This window comes from Barbatula barbatula (assembly GCF_947034865.1).
Source record: "Barbatula barbatula genome assembly, chromosome: 22".
NCBI classification, from domain to species: domain Eukaryota; kingdom Metazoa; phylum Chordata; class Actinopteri; order Cypriniformes; family Nemacheilidae; genus Barbatula; species Barbatula barbatula.
The window spans coordinates 16,475,966-16,487,490 of record NC_136785.1 but is presented as its reverse complement, the minus strand read 5'-3'; the positions used below and the strand labels follow the sequence as shown (position 1 = coordinate 16,487,490).

The following is an 11,525-nucleotide window of genomic DNA, read 5'->3' as shown; positions in this document are numbered from 1 at the left end:
TCTGTTGACAAACATGTGATTTTGTGATGTGATATTGTTCTCTAAGCACTTTGTGTGTCAAATAGTAATAACTAAAATAAAATAATTAAAAACCTCAGATCCTGTTCTTGTTATTCTTGCAGTTAACAGCGTTATTTTAAAGACTCATTTTGGAAAAGAATATATTTTTTAATATAAATATACGTTATTTGTTATGAAATGTAACAAATTATCTGCTTAAATAAACGTTTTAATTTAAAAGCAAATTACAATTTTGTATTTATTTATTAGTTTTATAACATTTTAAAAAATATTTAAACAGCCCGTTTGCTCATTTTGAAGCGTAAACCGGAAATAAAACGAGATAGAGCTTCTTGGCTACAGCCAAAGTCTTCCTTTTAACTGTGATAGGACGTCCCTAGATGGTCTAGCCTCTGATTGGATAGTGTCCTCCAATAGCGGCCCTTGCGGTAGTATTGTCAAACAGCAATGGCAGCCCTGCAGCTCGGTGGGTACAGTGTTTATTCATACGATTTATGACGCTTTAATCGAGATTTTTTCAAACATTTTAATTGTCACTCACAGCCCTCACTGTTTGTTAATAAGCACGGAATTATGACGTGAAATGCTAATGTATCGCTAGTATATACGTGTTGAGATTTGGTTCATTGAAATGACAGGTTTGTCCCTCTTACAGTATGTGTGTTTATCCTAGCATAACCTCTGCGCATGTCTTAACGTTTATATAACATTGTAATCGATTGCTAATCCATCCTTATGTTTCGCGGCGCAGAAAAGCAGCGAGGGCGATATGCTGCCCTTGCCATCGCTGCAGTGGTGATAGTGGTGGGCATCCCTTTATGGTGGAAGACCACGCAGACGTACCGCGCCTGGCTGCCGTTTTCTGAGATCAGCGAGCTCGCCACGCTACGGGTACGCAGTCAGGAAGTTCAACCGTTGTTTACTATGAATGAATCATGTTTTTAACTGTGATCATTTAAGTGTGCATTTCCTTTGGGTGTGTTTCCCAGCTCCAGCTAAGTGTTGATATAGAGGTGGTCTTCTCTCGGGGCACACTGACCCCAGAACAGCAGAAAAAGGTTCCACTAAGCCATGTTAATGAAAAAGAGCACGAAGTGGATGGTCAGTGCATTAAACTATTCAAAAGACATGCCATAAACCACTATTTTCCACAAGGGGATTGATAAAAAACACATTTTCTATTTACTTTTCAGGTAAAACAGGTTTGCGGTACAAATTTGAAACCAAATACCGCACTGCTACTATAATGGAGGAAGATGCTTTGAATCAGCCCAGTGCAGCAGGTAGAGATCTTAACATACTTTCTTTGCATTGGAGAATCCAGCATGTACATCAATTGATCCAATTCAAATCAAGTCAACTTTATTTATATAGTGCTTTTTACAATTTTCATTGTTACAAAGCAGCTGTACAAGAAACATATTGTCTATAAGCAAAACATATAAGGTTATACAAGTCAAAACAAAAAAGGTGAAAACTCAGAAGACAGACACACAGATTCAAACACACGCACACACAGTGGCCATCACCAAGAACCACACACTCAAAATAAGGAGAGACAAACACAGGTCAGATATTAAACAGACTATTAAATTCCTATATGTAGTGTTAATCAAATAAAACTTTTTAAAATTCTAGCAGCCCTCCGGCCATGCAAACCTATACTCCGTTGGAGAAAAATCAAACCTCAGATGTAAACCAGGCCCAACCAGGGGATTCCAGTTCCCCTCTGGCAAAATCCTTGTTCGATTGAATCTATAATAAAGAGTAATGTTAGGGGGGAAGAGATTTGTTTAAACTTCTTGGCATATAGATCTCATGTAATGCCATCAGTAGGAAAAACAAGTGTATCCATTTATAAATAAATTGTATTAACCGAATACCCTTTTCCTCTCTGCACAGAGGCGGATCTTTCTCTACATATGCTCACAGAAAGTGCTTGTGGGTCTGTGGTTGTGTATGTGATCCCGGAGTCCTCCACCTTATTGCCACAAGTGAGTTCCAAGGCATGTATATCTATACACTGATAACATAAACATAATCTCTGAAACCTAATTGAAATGCTTTCTGGCTGTTTGATCTCAGGACGTGAACGTGTATGTGGGGCAACGGCGCACAGCACTGCTTCGTTCCACTCCCATTAGAAGTTCATGGACTTTAAAGGAGGTCCTTTCTAGTCTGGATCCACAAGTTGAGCAGATTGTGAACACCATGTCTTTCAGTCACCAGGATATTATAGCCGCTCTGAGTGACCGTGTCCGCTTAGCCAAAGTGACTAAAGAGAGTATGGCAGATAGCATGAGGGCCATTAAATCCAGTCCGGGTGAGGAATGTTACTCTTTCTTTTGGCCTGTAGAATTATCATTTAGGATGATTTGATCCCAGGTGGTCAGTTCAGAGAGATCTCTGTTAACACTGTTTTTGCATTAACTTGTGATCAGACTGTCGATGGACATATCTGAGCGCTGTTTTCCTTTTTTCTTTGGTGTCTTAGGCTATGAGATCACATTCAGCCTGCTTAACCCAGACCCAAAGTCACACAATGTTTACTGGAATATCAAGGGTGCCGTCGATAGCTACATTCAACCTCTACTGAATAAACTTGCCCCCATAGCCAACTTTTCTGTTGACTCCCAGGTACCAAGTTGTTCCTAATACATTTTGTTAACTGGAAAATATTCTGTGGTTTATCATAAAAACATTTTTACACTTGATCTAAAACAAAAGATGCAAAATCTTAAGCAAGTTTTTCTTTTCAGATTCTCTATTATGCTGTTCTGGGTGTTAACCCTCGATTTGACAACAGCGTATCTTCTTACACACTCAGTGCAGACAGTCTGTCACATGTCATTAACCCTGTGGAGACCAGACTAGGTGAGATTTGCCTGTGCAAAATCTGAAGTAGAATTTGAACTTTTGAATACGAACTATTGTCTGAGTTTCTACACTTACTCCAGTATACTCTTCTTTTTGTATTCTCTCACCCCCAGGTTCCAATGCTGCTTCCTCTAACCCTGTATTGAACTTCCTGCTGTATGTGCCAGATTCCCACCACTCTCCTCTCTTCATCAGAGACCGCAACAAACGGGAGGTGCCCACCAATGCTTTTCACAGCCCCCGCTGGGGCGGGATCATGGTATATTAATATTAATATATGTGTTAATATTATGTGCAATGATGCATGTTATAAACAGATCTGTGTTATAAACTTGATCTTTTTTATCTATATCCTCAGGTGTACAATGTTAATGACACTTATGGACCTGAAGCTCAACTTCCTGTAGACATAAACATTAATATGGCTAAAGTAATGGGTGTGTTCTTGGCACAATTACGGTTAGTTCCTGTCTGTTTGCTTTTAAATATATATGGCTGTATTTGTTTATTATATTGTAGGGATGTTACAATACGCTCAGCTCGTGATTCAATGCAACACTACGTTCACACAGGTTATTTTTTTAAAGAATTGACAACACTTTATATTTTAATGAAACCTTTTGTAAATGAACACAAATAATTCGATCTGTCACTGAAAAATGAAACAATTTAAACGGATGTAAGATTTCAGAAAGGAATTAAGGCAGCTCAGCCTTTAAAGAGAACATTTTAAGGCAGGGAAAGCGCAAAAAAGTTTTTTATTGGTGCATTATGTAGACGTTTGTTGGCAGCTTAACAGATAGGATTAAACAAGTATCATGTCTTTAAAAAATCAGCATATAGCTTTGATACACGTTGCATTTTTTTGTATTCGGATATTCAGATGTCTCTTATTTAAGATAAATGCAAATATGACATGTTTATTGTATTAAGGGGTGTCTGTCAGCTTTATGAAATATACTAATGTACATTTCCCCTCTACTTTCACTATTGTTTTGTTTTCTGTCCCTCACTGCATTTTCAGACTTATGTTGGGTGTGCAGCACACACATCCTCCTCCAGGTTTCATGCTGCAGAGTCCAGGCAGCGCTGGATTGGCTGATTGGGAGCTGGACCGACTCCTTTGGAGCCGCAGCGTTGAGAACATAGCCACCGCCAGCACCACCATCACCTCTCTTGCTCAGCTGCTCGACCAGATTGGTAACATTGTCATCAATGATAATATCGCTCAGCAGGTAGGGATCCGCACAGACTTATACTTTGTTTATCGTACACATCGAACACTGTGTGAATTCTAAAATTGCTATAACTTTTTGCACAGGTCTCCAGTGCTGTGACCTCACTACAGTCTGCTGTCGCTGAGTTGGAGGCTGGGAACTTGGCATTTGCACTCCAGTACAGCAGGGAAGCCATCTTGGCTTCAGAGAGGGCCTTTTTCAACCCATCTCTTTTGCATCTTCTCTATTTTCCAGATGATCAGAAGTTCGCCATCTACATTCCTCTTTTCTTACCCATGTGTGTACCTATTGTACTCTCGCTGCTGAAAATTGTGAATGAAACTAGGCGGATGCGAGCAGAAAAGCAAGCCAAAAATGACTGAGAGGAGGGTGTTTGCACTTGCAAAGAGTGACGTGGTTTTACAAATTCTTTAAAAGACAGCATGTGTACATTTTATATTTATTATGTCAGGGTGTAGCAGAGTCATCAAATTAGAAAAATACTGTAATGGTACATCAATGTATGTCATGATGTGAATTCTGGGATGTATACCGATGCTGCTTCGATTTGCCTAGAATGAAAAACTATTCTGTTTGCATTATGTAACACTGGATATTTCTGTTTTATTACTGTATTTTTTATTCCTTTTGAGTTTTGTTGTTATCAAAGCCATAACCCAAAATAAATTTCTACCTAGCACATTATCAAAATAACCAGAAATGTTTAGGTTTTTAAATTGACTTATTTACAGTTTTCTTAATTGTTAATTTATTTATTTTTATATTAGCCAGTGTTATTAACTGCATTATGCACATTTTGAAGGTTAAGGTAGCATGCCTTTAGTCTATCAATCCCACAGTACACTGAATTTATAAGGGCTATATTTCTATAACACAGGCAATGGAAAGCTTATAGTGATATCAGATATATTAAGAATATATTAAAGCAAATTAAAAACACATACATGTATGTCTTTTAGTGCGCGTCTCGCACAATCATTTGAAATATTTCACGATTCTGTCAGGCTCGAATCAATCCGCGTGCATTTCTCCCTTTACTGCGCAGGCGCGAGTCTGTGTTGTTGAGGGACGAGTGTCGGCGCCATATTGTAAAGGATCTTATTGTTTTTCGTTCCACTATTGAAAGATAAATTGTTGCTTTGATTGATAAACGTATACATACCCAATACTCATATGTTGTTTGTTTTATATCAGCTGACGGACATAGCTAGTGCACAACATTCTCGTTGAATATGTCCGGCGGTGTTATCCGAGGCCCTGCAGGAAACAACGACTGTCGGATTTACGTGGGTAATTTACCCCCCGATATTCGCACCAAGGACGTGGAGGATGTGTTTTATAAATACGGAGCGATTCGGGATATCGACCTTAAAAACAGAAGAGGCGGTCCGCCGTTTGCCTTCGTGGAGTTTGAAGATCCGAGGTAAACACACAAACTACGAGAGCATAATTGAAATCCAGCAGCTATCGGATGTTAATAATTTTAAAACACCACTCCTGAATATCCTTATTTTATGGTTTAATTGTGAATTACTATATGCAAATGCTTTTATATGTGCGTTTTGCATTTGTATAGTTTTAAGCATAACAAGGGAAGTTTGAAAGTAGCCTGACATGTACCTGTCACAGGGACCAGTAATCGATTTTGTTTGCTAATGGAGATTTTGTGTTTGCATTTTGCACACGACATGTTTTATATCAATTCAAGTACAAATTGTTGTGTCTACTTGTCCAACGCGTCAACTCAACGCGGACCGCAAGAGCTGTGATTGGTCTGTTTGAACCTCGGGTCAAAAAACTCATGTTTACTTAAAAGCATTTCCGAATGAATGATATAAGTAAATGATCTGTTCTTCTGTATTTAACATCTCAAGCTGCAACAAAAGTGACTGTTTACTTGCCACTGCCACTGCTAATGCCGATTCTTCTTCGGCTCTTGGTTACACAAGCAACAGGCGCGTGGGCACTGACTCCTAGTGGTCATTGCCTGTCGACGCACGACGCAGAAGTATAAATGAAAACCGACACGTAGCCTACGGCACAGAGGCTACCGCGTAGGTCCGACGCTTAAGTAAAACTGGGCTTAGCTCAGTTTCGTTGTGACGACACACCTGGACCGACCATATTAGCCGCAGCGACTTACAAATAACGTTTCTGGAATAACGTTACATTTTTGGAGAGGGGCGTGTCAGGCTACAGCGTAGGGCACGCGGGAAGATCTGATGCATAAGTAAAAATCAGCCTCTATCATTTAAACGATGCGAGTGCGGTTCTTTGCAAAACAGAGTCGTGCATGCACATATCAGACGCGCACACTAAATAAATAGACACTAAGTTCTTAATGTGATATCGGATTTATAGTTTTCGTCTTGACAAAATACCAGATTTTACTCTGATCACAAATTTCCCGTACAATAACATAAATGACCAGATTCATTAATCAAATGACCAGTGTCCAGGCTATGTGAAGACCAGTACATCACGTCCCTACAACGTTCCAATTCACAACGTTATTTGAGGATGTGGCTAGGACGTTTCTGGAACGTTCGCAACAAGGACCAGATTCATTAATCAATGACCAGTGTTCAGGCTTATTGCCTTAATGTTGTGTGTTGTCGGTAGGATTTAAGGGTTTTCGTTTGGTTGACATCCACCTGATAATATCCCACCATTCAAACCCAATACATTAACAGAGAGAAACACAAAGACCATTATAGTTTTTGTTAAATCCCTACATTCCCATTAAATCCATTGGAATGTCTCTGATGGTTTCTATTTTTTATAAGATTTCTGTAAACACTGCAGCAGGTAAATGTACCATGTCACCTGTTTATTTTGTATGTATTTAGGGATGCTGAGGATGCTGTGTACGGACGAGATGGTTATGACTATGATGGCTATCGCCTGCGAGTAGAGTTCCCAAGGAGTGGAAGGGGAGGTGGAAGAGGTGGTGGTGGCGGTGGCGGTGGAGGTGGAGGCGGAGGTGGTGGCGTTGGAGCTCCAAGAGGCAGATATGGCCCCCCGTCTAGGCGCTCTGAGTACAGGGTCATAGTGTCAGGTAAGTAGATGAGTTGACTGGTCATAAAAAAATTCTCTCTCCTTCTCCCGTTCTCAAAACAGGTCTTTCAAGATATCTGAGAACTTCTTCATATTGTTTTTGATTCCGATTAACAATAAGGTATACGATTTTTTGTGTATACGATTTTAACAAACACATTTTTTTCCAGGACTTCCTCCTAGTGGCAGCTGGCAGGACCTTAAGGATCACATGCGTGAAGCAGGTGATGTATGTTATGCTGACGTATTCCGGGATGGCACCGGCGTTGTGGAGTTTGTGCGCAAAGAAGACATGACCTACGCCGTTCGAAAGCTGGATAACACTAAGTTCCGGTCACACGAGGTAGGTGTGAGTTTATAAATGTAGACCGCCATTGGACAGGACAGGGCATAGCTTAAGGATTTGGGAATTTCAAGGTAAGATTGATGTCAGAGACCCATGATGGAGCGACATGGACTAGAAGGATCCATGGAATGGATCTTTTGAATGTAAGTGGGCCATGTACAGAAAGAACCACTGTAATTTGGGAATGCCACTCGTAAATCTAAGTCTACATCAAGTGAGCCATAAATTAGATTTTGGTAACCGTGAATGAAAGTTCTCCATTAGAAATCATTCCAATTGTTTGTTCCTCAGGGGGAAACGGCTTACATCCGCGTAAAAGTGGATGGCCCACGCAGCCCCAGTTATGGGCGCTCGCGCTCCCGCAGCAGAAGTCGCAGCCGGAGCAACAGCCGCAGTCGCAGCTACTCTCCACGCCGCAGCCGAGGATCGCCTCGTTACTCGCCCCGCCACAGCCGCTCTCGTTCCCGCACCTAAACATCCACATCACAGCTTATAGGCTGGCCACAATCATACACCCTCTGTGTCACCTTTTACTGGACCCACTGTTGTACTTCATTGCTCTCTTGATTCATTTTGTCTCTCCACTTCCCCCAGTTTGCTTTCTCTCATCCTTATCATATAATATCCTAAAATTGAATTTTTATTTGTTTAACAGTTTAGCCAAGTGTAGCTTAACGGCTGTTCTCCTTTCTCTCTCTTCCCTCCCTGTCGATTCTTTTTTTTTGTTGTCTTCTATCCCATGACCCTGTCATGTCTTTGTCTTGCGTTCGCATTTAAACTGGATCTTTATACTCAACCCTTGTACTATATTTGAAACAAGGAACATGTTGAAATGCTTTAAATAGTTCTGTTTTGAAGGATTAATCTGATACCGTTTTATTTTGTTAACAATGTTCGTTTTTGTCATTTTCTGGGGTGGGAATTTTTATTTTGTTGCAAAATGTTCTATTTTTACCTTTTCATGTCTTTCTATAGACAACAGAAGAGCAGGATTAAAGAAAGCTTTGGAATAAAGGATTTTGAAGCACAGTTCATTCATATTAGGATAAAGCGTTTTTGGAGGAGGAGGAGCAGGCATTTCATTTGAGGCAATGGTATGAAAGCAAGTAGCTTTAGTCACCTTTAACAAAAAGGCAGTTTTTTTCTAAAGACTTCCAGTACTCTAGAATTTCTTAGTTCGGTAACACATTAGTTTGGCTTTGCAATTTCCTTCGCAACACTTTCCTTCCAGTTTAATTTACCCTTTCTCACTGGTCATTGCTGCTTAAGCATGCATGCGTACTGTCTGGATGTTGCAAAGCTTGTGCATACATTAAGACAGCATTTTTTTCCGTTTTTGAGCATTTCGTGTTAAATCCAAAAACATTTTTGTTTGTTGTCCAGAATGTGCTGGGATTTGTCCACCATTGAAGCCCATGTAGATTTATAAACCAATCAGACACAAGCTTGTGCAGTTGTTCAAGGAAAGTGTCTTTTGTGCTGTATGCGAGTAATGCTTATTTTCCAATTTTATAAGCACAATATAATGTGTTAAGATGGTGCACTTAGTTACATCCAGGGCATATCATAGTCTGGCATTCTTTTTATCGTTTACACAGGGGAGAAAAATACACACCGCTCCAATTTCTAGATATAATGATAGATAACACAGAAGCTCATCATTTAGCTGTGATTCTAACTTGTTACCTCCCTCTCTTTGATTTTGCCGGTATTCAAAGGTTTGGATTGGAGGAGGGGCTCACAGTATTCCAATCCTTGGAGCCGGATCATTGGATCAGTTCAGGATTAGGATTAGGATAAGGATGGATACATACATGGAGCGGGATCATTTTACCGGGAGCGGGAACCATAGGAGAGGATCCCAGCCCCCACATCCCCCCACCAAACCGCAGTTAAAGAAATTAAACACAGGAAAGGATACCCGATGTCTTAATTGGCTTTTCTAAAACCAAATTCATTCTTTTTTTTCGTGGAGACCCAATGATGCGCGCAGAAGGGATCCAGGCTGTTTTGTTTTGAGATGAGTTTTTCGGTGTTAAAAGGAGCAGAGCAAGGAACCAGAAGGCTGGATCAGTTGCTTTGGATGGAATCCACATGAGGAGCGTGGTAAATAGAGGGCAATTAGTGGGATGGTGGGTAATAGGCACATTTTGAATGGGATGTTGTAGTTTATTTAGGGTTTCAAAAACTAAATACATTTACATTTGTTGGTTGTGTTGGCAGTGGTGTTCCCCTCACAATTGGCCACTTTCTAGTTATAGTATTTCTCTTTTACCCTTCTTTAAATAAAGATTAAATGTCCAATTGACACACATGTTGTGGTTATTGCTTCTTATTTCGTAAAATCTGTTTTAAACTTTGCTGCTTGGTCTTGAACAATAAAACAAGGTGTTCAAACATGTATTAATGATGCAGATTATAGGGTAATACAGATTTATTTTAAAGGGAAAGTTCACCCAAAAATGTACTCACCCTCACCAAGTTGTTACAAGTCTGTTTTTGTTCGACTAAAAAAAAATATTCGATATTTGGAATAATGTTTTTAACCAAACAGTTTTGGGGCACTATTGACTACTATAGTAGGAAAAAATCTTCTATGGTAGTCAGTGGTGCCCAGAACTGTTTAGTTACCTACATTCTTTAAAATATATTCCTTTGTGTAATACTTAACAAAATAGTGTTTACAGGTTTGTAACAACTAGAGGGCAAGTAAAGCATAAAAATAAGTTTCATTTTTGGGCGAGCTATTCCTTTAAAGGAGTTATTACTCAAGAGGCAAGTAAACTATATTAGTGGTAATTTAAGGTGTTTAGCAACATTTGGAGAGATCAAACAATAAAAAGTTATAAGATATTGTCTAAACAACAAGTCAATGTCAGTACTGTAGTCAAGTCCACCTTTGTCGAGTCCAAGACCAGGACTACCGAGTCTTAAGAGGTTCCAGTGCAAGTCCAAAGAGGTTCAAGTCCAAGTCAAGACCGAGTCTAAAAAGAATCCCCTTCAAGACCACATACTTTATTTGTAATGATCAAAATGCGGATCATATATGGTCCTCTTTTACTTTAGGTATACCAATTTCACCAAAGCCAAAGTGCAACTTCACATTTTCAGTCTTTGTATTGTAGTGTAACAATCACATTCTGGGCTGCCAATGGAAAATGTTCCCATTCTCAGCTTGTTGACTTGTCAGTGTTAACTGCATTGAATCAACATCAACTTTTGCAACCGCAATTAATGTTGAAAAAGGAGACGTTTCAACAAACCATCATTATTGTGATCAGATTTGCTTTAGTTTGGTTCTCATTGTCTGTTTTAACAGTGTGCTAAAATACAATTGTTGAGCCAATGAAAACTAAAATCCATTGGGATCAGGTGATAATGATTGTAGTCTTAATTGCAGTTACCTAAATGATTGCTCACGAGTGCATTGTGTTATTTATTTATGGGTATTGTGTGATACTACAGTGTGAGATTAAAGCAGTGGTATGACGTATTATATTTTACTGCTTTGAATTGACAGAAAATACACACACACAAAAAAAACTTTAAATTGTTGAATCAATCAGACATCAAGAATAAGTGAATGAAATTCCACAATAGTGACAACCAACAAAAGAAAGCTTCATGCTGCAAGGCATACTGGGTAACATAGTACAAAACTCATTGATTAATTCTCAGCATGCATTGCAGTTCATCTGTTTATCTGAATTAGTTCGATGATAGTCCCCGTTGTTGAGGTCTCTATGATGAGTGTTGATGTCAAGAAAACCTTTGGTTTAATTTTGGCACAGTATTAGTGTTGTGAACCAGAACACTCAAATCAGTCATCAACTTCATTTAGTATTATGTATCATCTTTTTTACAGCTTGACACCCATCAAAAAAAGTACTACAAGAGGAAAGAGAATTAACTCAAAAGTCCAACTAAAGCAAACATAAATGCTTCATCAATGGTTTTGTTTGGAAGGAAAAAAATGAAAAAATAAT

At 39.2% G+C, this 11,525-nt stretch overlaps 2 protein-coding genes across 7 annotated transcripts; both read left to right on the top strand.

The window, feature by feature from the left end:
- Positions 1-320: 320 nt before the first annotated feature.
- pigs (phosphatidylinositol glycan anchor biosynthesis, class S) lies at positions 321-5,303 on the top strand. Of its 4 annotated transcripts, none has more exons than XM_079486597.1 (12): positions 321-487; positions 773-912; positions 1,011-1,122; positions 1,215-1,304; positions 1,924-2,015; positions 2,107-2,344; positions 2,516-2,658; positions 2,781-2,895; positions 3,012-3,157; positions 3,257-3,357; positions 3,923-4,133; positions 4,220-5,303. In XM_079486597.1, exons 1-12 carry the CDS (start codon positions 469-471, stop codon positions 4,496-4,498), a joined length of 1,686 nt encoding a protein of 561 aa, XP_079342723.1. In that variant the 5' UTR covers positions 321-468; the 3' UTR covers positions 4,499-5,303. The 4 variants fall into 4 exon arrangements, with proteins under 4 accessions (XP_079342723.1, XP_079342722.1, XP_079342725.1 ...); XM_079486596.1 differs by having other exon boundaries at positions 323-487; positions 1,924-2,027; positions 4,220-5,295; XM_079486599.1 differs by having other exon boundaries at positions 480-659.
- Positions 5,145-9,853, top strand: srsf1b (serine and arginine rich splicing factor 1b). Of its 3 annotated transcripts, none has more exons than XM_079486601.1 (5): positions 5,145-5,224; positions 5,331-5,559; positions 6,986-7,194; positions 7,364-7,536; positions 7,831-9,840. In XM_079486601.1, the coding sequence occupies exons 2-5, from the start codon at positions 5,369-5,371 to the stop codon at positions 8,011-8,013; spliced, it is 756 nt and encodes a 251-aa protein (XP_079342727.1). In that variant the 5' UTR covers positions 5,145-5,224; positions 5,331-5,368; the 3' UTR covers positions 8,014-9,840. The 3 variants fall into 3 exon arrangements, 2 of the variants coding, with proteins under 2 accessions (XP_079342727.1, XP_079342726.1); XR_013788247.1 differs by having other exon boundaries at positions 5,147-5,559; positions 7,831-8,633; positions 9,258-9,852; XM_079486600.1 differs by having other exon boundaries at positions 5,145-5,559; positions 7,831-9,853.
- The last annotated feature ends 1,672 nt before the right edge of the window (positions 9,854-11,525 follow it).

Coding starts and splice junctions, on each gene's coding strand:
- srsf1b (XM_079486600.1), top strand. CDS start 5,369: ATGTCCGGCGGTGTTATCCGAGGCCCTGCAGGAAACAACGACTGTCGG. Junction 5,560..6,985: donor GTGGAGTTTGAAGATCCGAG/GTAAACACACAA, acceptor GTATGTATTTAG/GGATGCTGAGGATGCTGTGT. Junction 7,195..7,363: donor GTACAGGGTCATAGTGTCAG/GTAAGTAGATGA, acceptor ATTTTTTTCCAG/GACTTCCTCCTAGTGGCAGC.
- pigs (XM_079486596.1), top strand. Junction 913..1,010: donor GCGAGCTCGCCACGCTACGG/GTACGCAGTCAG, acceptor TGTGTTTCCCAG/CTCCAGCTAAGTGTTGATAT. Junction 2,896..3,011: donor CCCTGTGGAGACCAGACTAG/GTGAGATTTGCC, acceptor TCTCACCCCCAG/GTTCCAATGCTGCTTCCTCT.